The sequence below is a fragment of the Pristiophorus japonicus genome, chromosome 8 (assembly GCF_044704955.1).
Source record: "Pristiophorus japonicus isolate sPriJap1 chromosome 8, sPriJap1.hap1, whole genome shotgun sequence".
NCBI classification, from domain to species: domain Eukaryota; kingdom Metazoa; phylum Chordata; class Chondrichthyes; family Pristiophoridae; genus Pristiophorus; species Pristiophorus japonicus.
In genome coordinates this window covers 68,878,328-68,896,990 of record NC_091984.1, presented here as the reverse complement: position 1 = coordinate 68,896,990, position 18,663 = coordinate 68,878,328, and the positions used below count along the sequence as shown (strand labels likewise).

At 45.8% G+C, this 18,663-nt stretch overlaps 1 protein-coding gene across 3 annotated transcripts in view; it reads right to left on the bottom strand.

Moving 5' to 3' along the window:
* Window positions 1–18,663, bottom strand: part of spata6 (spermatogenesis associated 6) — a 187,641-nt gene that overhangs the window by 151,806 nt on the left and 17,172 nt on the right. For all 3 annotated transcript variants that reach the window (XR_011594060.1, XR_011594061.1, XM_070886907.1), the window contains exons 3-4: window positions 5,556–5,604; window positions 5,392–5,433 (exon numbers count right to left, since the gene is read on the bottom strand). Coding sequence is in view for 1 of the 3 variants with exons in the window: in XM_070886907.1 (XP_070743008.1) it covers window positions 5,392–5,433; window positions 5,556–5,604 (91 nt within the window). In the remaining 2 variants the exon portion in view is untranslated. The remainder of the gene's footprint in view (window positions 1–5,391; window positions 5,434–5,555; window positions 5,605–18,663) is intronic.

The window sequence follows — 18,663 nt, the reverse complement described above, 5'->3', positions numbered from 1 at the left end:
ATACAGTAGATGTAATATATCTAGATTTCCAAAATGCTGTTAATAAGATGCCACATAATAGACTAATGAATAAGGTCAGTGCATGCGGAGTCAAGTAGCAGAATGGATTGATAGCTGGCTACAAGACTGCATGGAGAGTAGGGGTAAATGGTAGCTATTCAGAGTAGCAGAAGGTGGAAAATGAGGTCCCAAAAGGATCAGTGTTGAGACCACAGATGTTTACATTTATATTTTGGAATCAAAAACACAATTTCTAAATTTGCAGATGGACACCAAATTGGGGAAGAGAGTCAATACTGAGGAGACTGCAACAAATTACAAGAAGACATTAATAAACTTGCAGAAAGGGTATATAATTGATAAATTAATTTCAACACAGATGAATGTGAGGTGTTATTTTTCTTACCAAAATGTAAGGACATCATATATTACTTGGAAACTGTGGGGCCGAAATTTCCCACTGCCTGAAACGAGGCACACCTACCGTTTTCGATGTGTTCTGGCCATCCCAATGCATGGGACGGCCTAACCATCGAAATTCAGCACTTCGGGGATTTTTTGGGAGCGGGGCAGAAGTGGCATCATCATGGGGGTGGAAGTGGGGGCCGGGGTCGAGTAGCCGTCACTAGCGGGGCGGAATTGGGGACAGGACAGAGTAGCCGATGCCGTCAGTCATCAGTGCTGCGCTGATGAAGTCATCGCGCTGGCGCGTCACAACATCTCTCCCCTTCAATTAAAAGGGGAGAGCCGCTGCGAACTCTGCGGCCACTTTAATGGCAAACACTGGGCCACCAGGGAGAGTTTCGGTCAGGCCAGCAGCCTGGCACCCAAGAGGGGATGCCAGGCTACCTGTTGGCGGCCCGGCCAAACGCGCAGCCATAACTGTCGGCCCGACCTGGCAGTCGGCCAACAAAAAAAAACATGGCGGCCATGGCAGTGCGCCTTCCCCTTTAAGGGTGACCGTGCCGCCATACCACGGAGAGTGTACCGATAGCAAAAGTTGTCGGGAGCATCGATCTGCAACAGGGCCGCTCCCACGGGGCAATTCTGGGAAAGGAGCAATTTCCCGAGGAGCAATTTGGTGACTGGTTCCCCACCAGTCGGTCAAGGCGGAGCGGTCCCAGACATCGCTCCAAAACTGAGGAAGTGCAATTTCCAAAATGGCCACACTTCCACGGAGCCCCGGCAGCCATTCCACGTCACCTCGTGGCCGCCGCTTTCAGGCGGCCAGAGGCCTTATCGGAAAGGGCAATTTTGGCCCCTAAGAATCTAAATTGGTAGAGGAGCAAAGGACTCGGAGTACAAATATACAAATCACTAAAAGTAGTGACGCAGGTTAACAAGGTACCTGGAACGGTAGCATCGTGGTTATGCAACTGGACTAGTAATCCAGAGGTCTGGACTAATGATCTAATCTACTAGCTGTGCCTCTAGTACAATTACAACACTGGCATCTATCCGATTATATGGAAAACTGCCCAGGTATGTCCTGTCTACAAAAGACAGGACAAATCCAATCCGGCCAATTACCAACACATCAGGCGACTCTCAATCAGCAAAGTGATGGAAGGTGTTGTCAACAGTGCTAACAAGTGAAACTTACTCACCAGTAACCTGCTTACCGATGTTCACTTTAAGTTCCACCAGGACCACTCAGCTCCAGACCTCATTAGAGCCTTGGTCCAAACATGAACAAAAGAGCTGAATTCCAGAGCTGAGATGAGTGTGACTGCCTTGACATCAAGGCAGCACTTGACCGAGTATGGCATCAAGGAGCCCTAGTAAAATTGAAGACAATGGGAATCAGGGGGAAAACGCTCCACTGGCTGTGGTCATACCTAGCAGAAAAGAAGATGGTTGTGGTGGTTGGAGGTCAATCGTCTCGCCCCCAGAACATCGCTGCTAGAGTTCCTCAGGGAAGTGTCCTAGGCCCAACCATCTACAGCTGCTTCATCAATGACCATCTCTCCAACATAATTTCAGAAGTGGGGATGTTCACTAATGATTGCACAGTCCATTTGCAACTTTTGAGATATTAAAGCATTCCATGTCCACAAGCAGCAAGACCTGGACGACATTCAGGCTTGGGCTGACAAGTAAAAAGTAACATTCATGCCATACAAGTGCCAGGCAATGACTCTCTCCAATAGTGAGAGTCTAACCAGCGTCCCTTGATATTCAATGGCAATAACATTGCCGTATCCCCCACCATCAATATTCTGGGGTTCACCATTGACCAGAAACTTAACTGGACCAGCACCACATAAATACTGTGGCAACAAGAGCAGGTCAGAGGCTGGGTATTCTGCAGCAAGTGTCTCACTTCCTGACTCCCCAAAGCCTTTCCACCATCTACAAGGCACAAGTCAGGAGCGTGATAGCATACTCTCCACTTGCCTGGATGAGTGCAGCTCCAACACTCAAGAAGCTCAACACTATCCAAGACAAAGCAGCCCGCTTGATTGGCACCCCATCTACCACCTACTAAGGAAATAAGGGATGGTATCAAATTGAAAACAAGGGCATACAACGTAGTCAAGACTAGTGGGAGGCCAGAGGATTGGAGAGGGGGGGGGGGGGGGAAAGAGACACACACCGAAGGGTTTGTGGGGGGAACCAAAGGCTTCTTGTAACAGACTTGGGGGTACAATCGTGCTCCTCCTAGCCACAAAGAGTGCTAAAAGGAGCAGATCTTTAGCACTTGCCTTCGCAAGCCAGCACCTTCCACCTCTGATCTGATCTGCTACTGGGAATCCCATAGCACAGGCCTCCAACTGACTTACCCTTACCACTACTGAAGACGACCTAATTTTAAGTTTAAGTTGCGGTGTCGATTATGTCATCGGCTGTGACTTTTTAATGTTAATTAGAACCATGCCTGCCTTTTGTGGGCGCCTCATCAATGGCCTAATTTGTGATTTTAAGATTTTAAAATTCTAAATGGGTGAAATAGAGTTGGTTTGTCCAATCCCGATATTTTACCCCCACCCCCACCGATTTGCTCCTGCCGTCGCAGGGGCAGGGAGGTCAAGGATTAAATTACAGGACTAAATTCCACTCACCCATCATCCTTATCACCTCCATGGGTCCCTGCCTTTCAATACATTGAAATCAAAATCCTTATCCTTGTTTACATATCCTTTCATAGCCTAGCCGAAGACTAATTCTGGAAGCGTCTTCAGTCTTACATGTCAGCCACTGCCCTTTAGTTGCCCTTCCCCCGACGAATATCTGTCCCACCTGTGACAGGGACGGTGGCTCTCATGTTGGACTGTTCAACCACCAAAGAACTCATTTTAGGAATGGAAGCAAGTCTTCCTCGATTTCAAGGGACTGCCTATGATGAGTCCAAAGTCTCCAATCTCTGCTACATCAACAACAACAATGTGCATTTATATAGCACCTATAACATAGTAAAACATCCCAAGGCACAGGAGCATTATCAAACAAAATTTTACACTGAGCCACATAAGATATTAGGCCAGACAATCGAACGCTTAGTCAAAGAGGTAGGTTTTAAGGAGCGTCTTAAAGGAGGAGAGCGAGGAAGAGATGCAGAGAGGTTTAGGGAGGGAATTTCAGAGCTTAGGGCCTAGGCAGCTGAAGGCACAGCTATGTTGAAAATTGGGGATACGCAAGATGCCAGAAATTGGATTAGAAGAGATCTCGGAGGATTGGAGGAGGTTACAGAAATAGGTAGGGGAGCGGCCTTGGAGGGATTTGAAAACAAGGATGAGAATTTTTTAAATCAAGGCATTGCAGGACCGGGACCCAATGTAGGGCAGCAAGCATAAAGGTGATGGGTGAGTTAGGATACAGGCAGCAGAGTTTTGGATGAGCTCAAGTTAAACCTCTCAAGCTGTTCCTCTATTAGCAACAAAACCTTCAGCCACCTCATCGCTGCTCTCTGGAACTCCCCTTTGCTAGTTCTCTCATTGCATTTGCCTCAAAATCTGTGTTTTTAAATGTACCTTCAGTGATCTATCGTATGCTTCCAGAACTACTCGGCAATTGTACTCGCTTATGTAAAGTGCCTTGGGTCATTATTACAGTAAAGCTAGAAAACTACAAATTGTTGTCCCCTGATTCATGTTGGAAAGTGACACGTGTGGATATTTGGTGACCACAGGATTCGGCCCTCCACGCTTGAATAACTGATAACATTCACGCATAGCCACTTTGGCAAGGTACAGGAGATGAATTCCTAATACTCTTGAAATAGTACCACAGTATACATCAGCATCAATTGGGAAAGGAAGTGTGCTGGTGCGGGGGGGGTGAGGAGGCGGTGGAGGTGTGAACAATTGCAACTTTTTTTGTCTCTCTTCACAACTTGCCGTTAAGTTCCTGAGTCATCCTAATTGTTTTCTCTCCAACACGTCAATTTCCATTTGAAGTTGAGGTGCCTAAATGGCATATCATAACGGAGGCATGGATTTACTGATTAATACAGAAATGTTTCATTAAATTATAATATTGGTTGGACATTGTTTTTAAAAAGAGTTTTACCTGATCTCATATTCATAGAAATTCACTTTTGAAATTATCTAGATTCAAGATGGTGAAGGTTGCGGCATTCACTTTGCAGGAACGCACACCTAAAAGTAGTCAGTGAATTTTTAAAATCAAAACAAAGTTAATCAGATTCCGTTCTTTCCTTTTGTCTCTATTTTAATATTGTTCCTCCAATTCCCCTCCGTAGGTTCTTGCTGGGGTCCACAGGCAGCCATTGCCCTTCAATAACTACCTGTCATTTTCAGATGTGTGTTTTGATGGTGTGTGAATCACAAAATGCATCATGGTGGAGCCCAACCCTGTATTCATCAAACATTCATACATATGCCAAGCATGTAATTTTACAGCAATCAGGAATGAGAACCTGGCTGATTATGTCTTTCTAACCCAGGGATTCTGAGGCTAATTATACCATTCTTATTTCCATTTGAGATCTTAGCACAGACTGGGAAATTACCCAATACCTTCCTGGTTTGTATAGCTCACCTATTCACTTGATAAACTCAGACATTACTCGTTTCATTTTCTTTTTTCCATTTCAGGACTTTGTACCTGTTTTCCATCCTCCTTTCATTTCTAAGTATGAAGGAACTCAATGCATTTTAATAAAATAACATGACATAAGCAATATGTGTCTGTGTTTCTACTCCCATAACGCATTTCCTTACACTAGTACTTTTTCCATTACTTTGTTCTCAGCTTATATATGAGGGAGAAATGTGTTTTCAGATCTTAAAATAAGCATCACATCATTATGTATGTTAAATGGTAGTGGTGTTTTACTAGACAATAGCAATCTTCAGAAAATATATTCCCATTGAGCAAATAGTAACTGACAAATAAACATATTGATATTTGTGCAAATTTTGATAGTACCTGGCGGAGTCAGCTGTATCAGTTCAAATTTTGTTGTATCCACTGTGAAGAAAGGAATTGTAAGATATCAGTACTAATTACATGATAAATAAGTGTTAGACGTGCATAAAAGACATACGTGCATAAAATACAAAAAAAAAAAATCACTAATGCATTGTTCTTACTTTCCAGCATGTTTGCAACATCCCCAGGATTCATGGCTTCTGGAAAGCTCTGTTTATATAAAACAGAAAAAAGAAAATCAATTACAAATACCACAATTACTCATCACTTGGACATAATCTTCCAGTATCGGGAAACATATAATTCAAGGCTGTTTTTCTTGAAATAGCTAGTGATGATGGTTTACAGAAGAATTATGAATCTGGACTAATATAATCTTTGAATTGAAAATGAGCTTGTTGAAATGGTCAATGGGAACAGCTTACTGCTTGGGGAGTGAACTGCTACATTTGTACAATTTTGGAATTAATTCAACTCAGGCAATGCACTAAATTATTAGAAATTTCAGAGACTGGTCAGGTGGGCAGAAATGTGGCAAATGGAATTCAATCTGGAGAAGTGTGAGGGAATGCATTTGGGGAGGGCGAACGGGCAATAAATGGTAGGATACTAAGAAGTGTAGAGGAACAGAAGGACCTTAAAGTGCATGTCCACAGAACCCGGAAGGTAGCAGGACAGGTAGATAAGGATTTTAGGCGGCATATGGGGTACTTTCCTTTATTTGCTGAAGCATAGAATACAAGAGCAGAGAGGTTATGCTAGAAATGTATGAAGCACTAGTTAGGCCACAGCTAGAGTACTGCAGATAGTTCAGGTCACCACATTACAGGAAAGATGTGATTGCAATAGAGAGGGTACAGAGGAGATTTACAATGATGTTGCCAGGACTAGAGAATTTTAGCCATGAGGAAAGACTGGATAGGAACAAAGGAGGCTGAGGGGACACTTAATTAAGGTGTATAAAATAATGAGGGGCCTAGATAAAGTGGATAGGAAGGAACTATTTCCCCTAGTAGATGGACCAAAGGGCATCAATTTAAATTAATTGGTAGAAGGATTAGAGGGGAGTTGAGAAGAAATATTTTCACCCAGAGGGTAGTCGGGGTCTAGATTGCACTGCCCTAAAGGATGGTAGAGATATAAAGCCTCATCGCATTTAAAAAGTACTTAGATATGCACTTGAAGTGCCGTAACCTGCAAGGCTATGAACCAAGAGCTGGGAAATGGGATTAGGCTAGATAGCGCATTTGTGACCGGCATAGACACGATGGGCTGAATGGCCTCCTTCTGTGCTGTAAACTCTATGATTCTCTGAATGTTACTTTTCTCTGTTAATTACAAATAATGTAGATTTATTTCATTTTCAAAGATTTTTATTGAATCACATTCATTATATTTGTAAAAATGCGCACTGTTGTGAAATATTATCTGTAAACACGAAAAAGCAAACAAAACGTAAATTAATGTCGTCTATATTCAAACAACTTGCTCTTCAACATAGTAGAGTGTCTCAAGCCAAATACTTGGAAGGACAGTGGGTGGGCTGTGAAGATTACACAACAAACATGAAAGAAAAAGTTAGGGATGATGACAAAAGCGTAGGTTGAAAAAGTAGGATTTGAGAAAATGTTTAAGGTAGGAAGAAATGTGTCAAGGCATTTCAGTTTGAATTTGGAAAGGGAATTCCAAGTTGAGCAGAGAGAGGATGCACAATACACTCGAGTCAGAAGAGATAAGGGTACAAGCTGGAACATGTGGCAAGAAAAGTTGTAGATCGGCTGGAGCAAGTCTTGAGGGAGTTGTAGACTAGGACTAGGATTTTGAAATCAGTACACTGGAGAACAAGGTGGTGAAGGTTAGCAAAGGCACATAACACTGGGCGATATCCCCGCCCATTCTCAAGCCTTATCCAAAATCTAGGCCAGGGATGATAGTTGAGTGGGACTTATTACTAACCCTGGAGCTCTAGATGAGTTGGAATCTATGCAGGGTGCAGCTGTGTAGGTCAGCAAGAAGATGTTGGAGAAGTCAGGCATAGAGGTGACAAAGATGTGGGTATGGTCTTCTTCAGTAGTGGTAATTATGTCAGGACAAAAGGAAAACGTGCTATGGAAGGGAATGTGGAAACTTGATGGATTGGTTATAGGGTATGAAGCTTCGCTCGGGGGAAGCAAGATGCTGAGATTGTACACTGCAGCTTCAGTTGCAGTGAGCACCCAGGAATTGTGTTTCAAATGGAGAACCAAGGTTTAAAAAACTGAATTCATTCTCAAGATGTGGGCATCGCTGGCAAGCCTAGTTGCCCTCGAAAAGGTGGTTGTGGACCTTCTTCTTGAACCGCTACTGTCCATGTGGTGAAGGTACTCCCACAAAGCTGTTAGATAGGGTGTTCCAGGATTTTGACCAAACGATGAAGGAACGGCGATACAAGTCCAATTCGGGATGGTGTGTGACTTGGAGAGGAACTTGGTGCTGATTGTGTTCCCATGTGCCTGCTGCCCTTGTCCTTCGAGGTGGTGGAGGTTCCAGGTTTCGGAGGTACTGTCGAAGAAGCCTTGACAAGTTGCTGCAATGCATCCTGTGGGTAGTACACATTGCATCCATATGGATGCCACTGAAGCAGACTGCTTTATCCTGAATGGTGTCAAGTTTCTTGTTATTGGAGCTGCACCCATCCAGGCAAGTGGAGAGTAGGGGCAAAGTTTCTAACAGGAATTGAGCAGCATGTCAATTGTTTTCAGAAAAAGCTGCAGGTAATATTTGTTGAAAAGTAGTTTTTGTTACCAAATAGGGCCCTTTCTGCTCATTTTTTTCAAACCCAATTAAATAAATAGAGGGGATGGGGAAGAAAGGAAAGCATCGGGAGCGGGAGATCGAGAGGCCCATAAAAAGAGCACGGAGTTCGGGAGGAGCCACAGCAGCGGGAGCGGAAGATCGAAAGGCCCATAAAAGGGCACGGAGTCCGGGAGGAGCCACAGCAGCGGGAGATCGAGAGGCCCATAAAAAGGGCGCGGAGTTCGGGAGGAGCCACAGCAGCGGGAGCGGGAGATCAAGGCCGAAAGTAAAACAAAGTAAAAAGAAATCGAAGTGTGACATCACAGCCAAGCAGGCAAGTGATTGACTGGTGGATTGATGAGCATTTTATCTTTTTATTTTCTTATCAGTAGGAAACCTTTGGCATTGTTGCCAAATAAGTTAATTTAAGGGTTAAGTCATGGCAGGAGAGCCCAGATCCGTGTCATGCTCATCCTGTGCTATGTGGGAAATCAGGGACTGGAAGTGTCCCTGACTACGTGTGTGGGAAGTGTATCCAGCTGCAGCTCCTGACAGACCATATTGCGGCACTGGGGCTGCGCATGGATTCACTCTGGAGCATCCGCGATGCGGAGGATGTCGTGAATAGCACATTTAGTGAGTTGGTCTCACCGTAGGTAAAGGTTACAAAGGCAGAGAGGGAATGGGTGATCATCAGGCAGAGCAGGGGTAGGAAGGAAGTGCAGGGGTCCCCTGTGGTCATCTCCTCCAAAACAGATATATCACTTTGGATACTGTTGGGGGAGATGGCTCATCAGGGGAAGGCAGCAGCAGCCGCCAAGTTCATGGCACCATGGATGGCTCTGCTGCACAGGAAAAAGAGTGGGAGAGCTACAGTGGTAGGGGATTCTATTATGAGGGGAATAGATAGGCGTTTCTGCGGCTGCAATCGAGACTCCAGGATGGTAGGTTGCCTCCCTGGCGCAAGGGTCAAGGATGTCTCGGAGTGACTGCAGAGCATTCTTAAGGGGGAAGGTGAAGGGGAAGGGTGTCGTGGTGCATATAGGTACCAACGATATAGGTAATAAAAGGGATGAGGTCCTACAAGCTGAATTTAGGAAGCTAGGAGTTAAATTAAATTAAAAAGTAGGACCTCAAAAAGGTAGTAATCTCAGGATTGCTACCAGTGCCACGTGCTAGTCAGAGTAGAAATAGCAGGATAGTTAAGATGAATACGTGGCTTGAGGAATGGTGCAAGAGGGAGGGATTCAAATTCCTGGGACATTGGAACCGGTTCTGGGGGAGGTGGGACCAGTACAAACCAGACGGTCTGCACATGGGCAGGACCAGAACCGATGTCATTGGGGGAGTATTTGCTAGTGCTGTTGGGGAGGGTTTAAATTAATATGGCAGGGAGATGGGAATCTATGCAGGGAGACAGAGGGAAGTAAAATAGGGGCAGAAGCAAGATAAGGAAAAGTGGACGGCAGAGAAATCAAAGGCAAAAATCAAAAAGGTCCACAATAGAACATAATTCTAAAAGGACAAAGAGCGCTAAAAAAAACAAGCCTGAAGGCTCTGTCTCAATGCGAGGAATATTCATAATAAGGTGGATGAATTAACTGCAGAGATGGCTGTTAACGGATATGATGTAATTGGGATTGTGGTGACCAAGGCTGGGAACTCAACATCCAGGAGTATTCAATATTCAGGAAGGATGGACAGAAAGGAAAAGGAGGTGGGGTAGCGTTGCTGGTTAAAGAGGAGATTAACGCAATAGTAAGGAAGGACATTAGCTTGGATGATGTGGAATCTGTATGGGTAGAGCTGTGGAACACCAAAGTGCAGAAAACGCTAGTGGGAGTTGTGTACAGACCACTAAACAGCAGTAGTGAGGTTGGGGATGGCATCAAACAGGAAATTAGGGATGCGTGCAATAAAGGTATAACAGTCATCATATAGATTGGGCTAACCAAACTGGTAGCAATTCGGCGGAGGATAATTTCCTGGAATGTATAAGGGATGGCTTTCTAGACCAATAGGTTGAAGAACCAACTAGAGAGCTGGCAATCCCAGACTGGGTGTTGTGTAATGAGAGAGGATTAATTAGCAATCTTGTTGTGAGAGGCCCCTTGGGGAAGAGTGACCATAATATGGTAGAATTCTTCATTAAGATGGAGAGTGACAGTTAATTCAGAGATTAAGGTCCTGAACTTCGGGAAAGGTAACTTCGATGGTATGAGACGTGAATTGGCTAGGATAGACTAGCGAATGATACTTAAAGGGTTGACGGTGGATAGGCAATGGCAGACATTTAAAGATCACATGGATGAACTTCAACAATTGTACATCCCTGTCTGGAGTAAAAATAAAACGGGGAAGGTGGTACAACCATGGCTAACAAGGGAAATTAGTGATAGTGTTAAAGCTAAGGAAGAGGCATATAAATTGGCTAGAAAAAGCAGCAAACCTGAGGACTGGGAGAAATTTAGAATTCAGCAGAGGAGGACAAACGGTTTAATTATGAGGGGAAAAATAGAGTATGAGAGCAAGCTTGCAGGGAACATAAAAACTGACTGCAAAAGCTTCTATAGATACATGAAGAGAAAAAGATTAGTGAAGACAAATGTAGGTCCCTTGCAGTCATAATCAGGTGAATTTATAATGGGGAACAAAAAAATGGCAGACTAATTGAACAAATACTTTGGTTCTGTCTTCACGAAGGAAGACACAAATAACCTTCTGGAAGCATTAGGGGACTGAGGGTCTAGCAAGAAGAAGGAACTGAAGGAAATCCTTATTTGTAGGAAATTGTGTTGGGGAAATTGATGGGATTGAAGGCCGATAAATCCCCAGGGCCTGATAGTCTGCATCCCAGAGGATTAAGGAAGTGGCTCTAGAAATAGTGGATGCATTGGTGGTCATTTTCCAACATTCTATAGACTCTGGATCAGTTCCTATGGATTGGAGGGTAGCTAATGTAACACCACTTTTTAAAAAAAGGAGGGAGAGAGAAAACAGGGAATTATAGACCAGTTAGCCTGACATCAGTAGTGGGGAAAATGTTGGAATCCATTATTAAAGACGTAATAACAGCACATTTGGAAAGCAGTGACAGGATCAGTCCAAGCCAGCATGGATTTATGAAAGGAAAATCATGCTTGACAAACCTTCTAGAATTTTTTTGAGGATGCAACTAGTAAAGTGGACAAGGGACAACCAGTGGATGTGGTGTATTTGGACTTTCAAAAGGCTTTTGACAAGGTCCCACACAAGAGATTAGTGCGCAAAATTAAAGCACATGGTATTGGGGGTAATGTGTTGACGTGGATAGAGAACAAGTTGGCAGACAGTAAGCAAAAAGTAGGAATAAACGGGTCCTTTTCAGAATGGCAGGCAGTGACTAGTTAAAAATTAGAATTAAAATTCAGACTGGATATGGTTACTACCTTTATAAAGTAGAACTCAAACTGGTTTGTTGTTTGCCCATCAGTTGGCCTCCATAAAATGGGACTGCACATGATCTTCATAGGCAGCTTGTCGGTTCTCAGGACTGGTTTGATGAAAATGATCAGGAGATCGAAGAACTAATCGATTGCAAGCGCAAAGCATTTCTGAGCCTCAAGCAACAGCCCAACTCAGGAGCTGCAAAACAACATTACAGACGGCTCAAGCTCAGGTCCAACAAAAAACCCGGGACCTAAAGAACAGGTGGTGGATGGAGAAAGCACAGGAGATACAACAACTGGCTGACAGGATTCTTCCCTGCAGTCAAGGCCACCTATGGTCCAAACTCCCAAGGTCCCACCCCACTCCTGGCCAAGAACGGGGAAACACTCATCAAGGACACAGAGGCTGTCAGGGCCCGATGGAAAGAGCACTTTGAAGATCTCCTCAATCAAGACTCTGCCTTTGACTCAAGTGTTCTCGATTCCATCCCACAGCATGCTACCCACCACCAACTCAGTGAAACTCCATAAAATAGCTCAAGAATAACAAGGCTACGGGTGCGGATGGAATCCCTGCTGAGGCACTAAAATATGGCGGAGAGGCGCTGTTGGCACGGATACATGACCTCATCTCTCTCATTTGGAGGGAGAAGAACATGCCGGGAGATCTGAGAGATGCAGTGATTGTGACCATTTTTAAAAAGGGGGACAAGTCCGACTGGCATCTACAGGGGAATCTTCCTGCTTTCAGCCACTGGGAAAGTTGTCGCTCCTCAATCGTCTTCTCCCTGTGGCCGAGGAGCTCCTCCCAGAATCACAATGCGGATTTCGTCCCCTACGGGGCACAACAGACATGATCTTTGCAGCGCGCCAGTTGCAGGAAAAATGCAGGGAGCAGCGCCAGCCCTTATACATGGCCTTTTTCGATCTTACAAAGGCCTTTGACACGGTCAACTGTGAGGGTCTATGGAGCTTCCTCCTCTGTTTCGGATGCCCCCAAAAGTTTGTCAACATCCTTCGCCTGCTTCACGATGACATGCAGGCCGTGATCCTCACCAATGGATCCATTACAGACCCAATCCACGTCCGGACCGGGGTCAAACAAGGCTGAGTCATCGCGCCAACCCTCTTCTCAATCTTACTCGCCGCCATGCTCCACCTCACAATCAACAAGCTCCCCGCTGGAGTGGAATTAAACTACAGAACCAGTGGGAAGCTGTTTAACCTACGCCACCTCCAGGCCAGGTCCAAGATCATTCCAACCTTGGTCATTGAGCTGCAGTATGCGGATGATGCCTGCGTCTGTGCACATTCAGAGGTTGAACTCCAGGATATAGTCAATGTATTCACTGAGGCATATGAAAGCATGGGCCTTACGCTTAAAATGCATAAGACAAAGGTCCTTCACTAGCCTGTCATTGCCGTACAGCACTGCCCTCCAATCATCAAGATCCATGGCGCAGCCCTGAACAATGTGGACCATTTCCCATATCTCGGGAGCCTCTTATCAACAAAGGCAGACATTGATGCGGAGATTCAGCATCGCCTCCAGTACGCCAGTGCAGCTTTCAGCCGCCTGTGGAAAAAAGTGTTTGACGACCAGGCCCTCAAATCTACCACCAAACTCATGGTCTACAGGGCCGTAGTAATACCCACCTTCCTGTATGGGTCTGAGGCATGGACGGTGTACAGAAGGCACCTCAAGTCGCTGGAGATATATCACCAACGATGTCTCCGCAAGATTCTGCAAATCCCCTGGGAGGACAGGTGCACCAACATCAGTGTCCTCGACCAGGTTAACATCCCCAGTATTGAAGCACTGGCCACACTCGATCAGCTTCACTGGGCAGGCCACATAGTACGCATGCCAGATACAAGACTCCCTGAGCAAATGCTTTATGTGGAGCTCCTTCATGGTAAACGAGCCAAAGGAGGACAGCGGAAACGTTATAACGACAACCTCAAAGCCTCCCTGGTAAAATGCGACATCACCAGACATCTGGGAGACCCTGGCCGCAGACCACCTGAGGTGCAGAAAGTCCATCCGGGAGGGCGTTGAGCTCTTTGAGTCTCGACGCAAGGAGCATGAAGAGGCCAGGCGCAGGCAGCGGAAGGAGCGCGCGGCAAACCAGCCATACTGACCCCTTCCCCCGACGAATGTCTGTAACAGAGTCTGTGGCTCCCATATCGGACTGTTCAGCCATCAAAGAACTCACTTAGGAAGTGGAAGCAAGTCCTCCTCGATTCCAAGGGACTGCCTATGATGATGATGATGACTGCAAGGTTCAGTGCTGGGACCCCAGCTATTTACAATATACATGAATGATTTAGACAAAGGAATTGAATGTAATATCTCCAAGTTTGCAGATGACACTAAGCTGGGTGGCAATGTGAGCTGTGAGGAGGATGTTAAGAGGCTGCAGGGTGACTTGGACAGGTTAGGTGAGTGGACAAATGCATGGCAGATGCAGTAATGTAGATAAATGTGAGTTTATCCACTTTGGTGGCAAAAACAGGAAGGCAGAATATTATCTGAATGGTGACAGATTAGGAAAAGGAGGTGCAACAAGACCTGGGTGTCATGGTACATCAGTCATTGAAAGTTGGCATGCAGGTACAGCAGGCGGTGAAGGCGGCAAATGGCATGTTGGACTTTATAGCGAGAGGATTTGAGTATAGGAGCAGAGAGGTCTTACTGCAGTTGTACAGGGCCTTGGTGAGGCCATACCTGGAGTATTGTGTAGAGTTTTATTCTCCTAATCTGAGGAAGGACATTCTTGCTATTGAGGGAGTGCAGCGAAGGTTCACCAGACTGATTCCTGGGATGGCAGGACTGACATATGAAGAAAGACTGGATCGACTTGGCTTATATTCACTGGAATTTAGAAGAATGAGGGGGGATCTCATAGAAACATAAAATTCTGACGGGATTGGACAGGTTAGATGCGGGAAGAATGTTCCTGATGTTGGGGAAGTCCAGAACCAGAGGTCACAGTCTAAGGATAAGGGGTAAGCCATTTAGGACCGAGATGAGGAGAAACTTCTTCATTCAGAGAGTGGTTCACCTGTGGAATTCTCTACCACAGAAGGTTGTTGAGGCCAGTTCATTAGATATATTCAAAAGGGAGTTAGATGTGGCCCTTACGGCTAAAGGGATCAAGGGGTATGGAGAGAAAGCAGGAATGGGGTACTGAAGTTGCATGATCATATTGAATGGTGGTGCAGGCTTGAAGTGCCGAACGGCCTACTCCTGCACCTATTTTCTATGTTTCTATATTCGAATGCAACTAGAATAGAAATCAAACAGCGAGTAAGATAAATGATGCTGAAGCACAGAGGAGGTGAATAACTTTTTTTTTAAAGTAGTAAAACTTCCATAGAGACAAGTAAATTTGCCTTAATTAAGAAATGTCCTAGTTTAAGGTGGATATTACTACTTGTAATAGTCTAGGGAAGATATGGATACATTTACCAATCTCAACAAATAGTTTAATCAGCGCTTCACTAAAAATCAAATTGATAGGAAGACTGCTCTGGGGGAAAGTAAATAGATTCAAATATATTGCCCATTAATTTCAATAAATTAATAAAACGTCAGCGGGTTTTGTTACTATTTGTGCACTTAACTATTAATTAGTGATCACACGCTAAAGTATTTCATTGTGTGAAGTATTTTAAAGGTGTTTCAATATGATTCAAGTATTAGTCAATCTCCCATGGTGAAGTGGAGTTAGTGAGCAGGGGATAATTGCTCCAGGGCACACAGATGTAATTCAGTCCCCATTTTAAAATCATACACGGAGTCCTAATTTTTCTCTCCTCATTATAAATTCTTATGTCCACATTTATAATGGAAACTGACTACGTAAACTTGTCATGCTATAATTAGATCCTTCTGCAGCGGTGTTGCTGCACTGGGGGAGGGGGATGGGGATGGGGAGGGGGAGGAGATGGGGAAAGGCAGGGTAGGGTGCTATTCCAACAGCATTTTTACTGCACACATGTACTCATGGACCTCCCATCTCATTGCTCACTTGTCGGCACAATTTTCTTTATGTTGCTGTTTTTCTGCTTTGCTATCTTTTTCTTCTTTTCTTTCATGTGAGAACTGATGGATGATGTGGTGCGGCATGGCATGACAAGGTAGCAACCAATTTTCTGATGGCAAATGGGAGGTGTTAGTTGGATGGGGAAGAGAGATCCAGAAGGCCACAGGCAGTGTTTCCAGATGGTAGATGTGGAAATCTGGCTACGGCAAGGATCCAGCTAAGGCCACAGGCCATGATTTATAGAAGGGGTCCAGCCAATACTTGCTTCATGGTCTTGAGCCGCAGGGTAACCTTTGGGCTGTGAGTGGCAGATAGCAGGTTTCTAAGGATTCTGGCCAGATTTTGGGTTGGGAAGGAGAAAGAATCTGAAGAGGGCTGCAGGCAGGTTTGGGACATAAGCAGGATTTGGCCAAAGGTGTACTGCAGCAGTGGAGAGCAGTGTAAGGAAGGTGTTGTCTGACTTCGGCTTCCACAGTCCCACAGCAATCTTGTCCCCAACCATCCCCTCACTCTTGCCCACAAAAGCTTCCTGGCCTTTCACATCCCTATTGTCTCCCCTTCTGTTCCTCTCTCCACTACTCACCCTCTATTCCTTCCCTCCCCTATTGACTAAACTATCATCTTGCCTTCACAACCATTTCCTCTCCCCCACATGAACAACCCCATTCTCTTCCCTCATACTCCATCCCCTCCCGCTCACCTTCAGTCATCCCACTCCCTGGTCTCGGTCTCTCTCACTCATCATTCCACCCCCCACACGCCTTTCACTCGGGCGGCACAGTAGCGACCCAAACGACAGAGGCTGGCGTGATAATTTAAATAATTTTCTGGTAGTTGTCAGACCCTTAAGAATCTTTTTAAACCTACCTTTCAAATTTCCCTGGATGACCAAGGGAATCACGCAGCTCGGGAACCACGTCTGTCAACCTGAGGTGCAAGTTGAGTGGCCGTTGATCCAGCTGATTAGTGCATAGCAGGGAATGTACAATAAAACTCCCGCCTCACAGCTGATCACTTTCCTCAGGCAGAAGCTGTTGCTGACTGCATTGCTAGCACAGATTTAGCTTTCTACAGGCTGCAAGTCTTTCCAGCAAAGTCACCATCCAGTGTCACCTTATTGTTCGACGACTTGGGACTGGGTGACGTCATCAAGGCCCAGGTTGCCAGTTAGAGCTTGGGCTGGAACATCGGCAGGGCCCAGGCACAGTGGAGGAATGGGAAGGTCGTAGCGGAGTTGTGGTAAATGAGGGAACGGGGCCCAGAACAGCAGAGGACCCAGGAGCAGCACGGGCCAGCCCACACTGCGATATGTGTGCGCACTAGGTCAGTGTAGCAGAGCAGGTCTCCAGTCGTCCTGGTCAACCCTTGCCACTGGATAAAGGTCTAGCTCTGTCAAGCCCGTGTGGTGGCTGATGTGCAATGGTCATCCTCGTTCGAGGGACCACCTATGATGATGATTGTTCGAACTCATCACATCATTGACAGATTTCTTCCGTCATCTCTACTCGACCTGACATCTATTCCATCGGCATGGGTGCCATCTCTCCTGTCTCACCTTGGTCCTCAGAATCGGAGCACAATGAGCCCCAACACCAGCAGTACCAGGCACACCAGTAGCACCAACACCACCACCAACCTTCTCCTCAACCACCTGATACTGTACAGCACCAGAGGCAAAATCGCCAACAAGGGTATACAGACAAGGGATGAGCTTCCTCAACTGACTGAGCAGCAGTACCAAAGGAGGCTCAGGCTATCACGCCAGATCACACATTGCTGGAGCAAGACCTGCAGCCCAGAGGAGCGGGTGGACATGCTGTCAAAGTCACCAGCACCCTCAACTTCTTTGCCTCAGGCTCCTTCCAAGGATCTGCAGCAGACATTTGAGGTATCTCTCGCAGTCGGCCACCCACAGATGCATCACACAGGTCACTGATGCCCTGTTTGACAAGTCAGCCAATTACATCAACTTTGCCACTGATGAAGCCAATGTTACTCAGCAGGCACCCAGCTTTGCCACTCTTCCTGGCTTCCCACGGGTGCAGGGAGTAATCGACTGCACACGTGGCCATCGGGGCACCCCATCATCACCCAGGAGTCCTTGTCAAGCTCAAGGGCTTCCACTCCTTCAATGTGCAGCTCGTCTGCAACCATAGGAAGATCATCATGCATGTGTGCGCCAAATTCGCTGGCATGTGCCATGACTTTTACGTCCTGCAGCAGTCCACTCTCTCAGCTCTTCGGTCCTCCAAACAAACTTTCCGGCTGGCTGCTTGGAAACAAGGGCTATCCACTGACGATGTGGCTCACGACACCCATGAGGAGGCCATGTACTGAGGCTGAGGAGAGATATAATGAAAGCCGTATTTCCACCAGAAGTGCCATGGAGCAGACAATAGGCATGCTTAAAATGCACTTCAGATGCATTGACAGATTTGGAGCAGCCCCTTCAGTACACACCAGCCAGTGTCTCCAGAATCAGCGTCATCTGCTGCGCCCTGCACAACATAGCGCAGCAGCGAGGATTAGCGCTGCATGAAGAACAAGGCACTGAGCGCACAGCCTCTTACATGTGCTTCTACAAGGTGTTACCCCTGGCACCAGTTGGAAGACAAGGGAAGGAGCAGGAGGAATCTGCGGTCCAGATCCCACCAGCACAAAGCACATTGCTGCCAGGGATGGGCTGTCATGGCCAGATTTACTTAACTTTACAGAGTGCACCCATATGGCTGCCACATGCTGCGCCAGGTTGGCACCACCCCACAGCAACATCATAAAGCATCCCTACAATGACAAAGCCATTCCTTTCACACTGACCACCATTGCTGGAGGTAACATTATGTGTCACCATTTATTCCAACTCAATAAGCCACTTTCAAAGGTGAACACAAACTTGTCAAAGACCGGAAAGTGTTGAAAATAAAGATTTTTATGTGCGACATCACACGAACGGAAACTTTACAGAAACATTGAATAAAACACCCAATAAATCTACTTGTATTTCTCTTACACGAGAT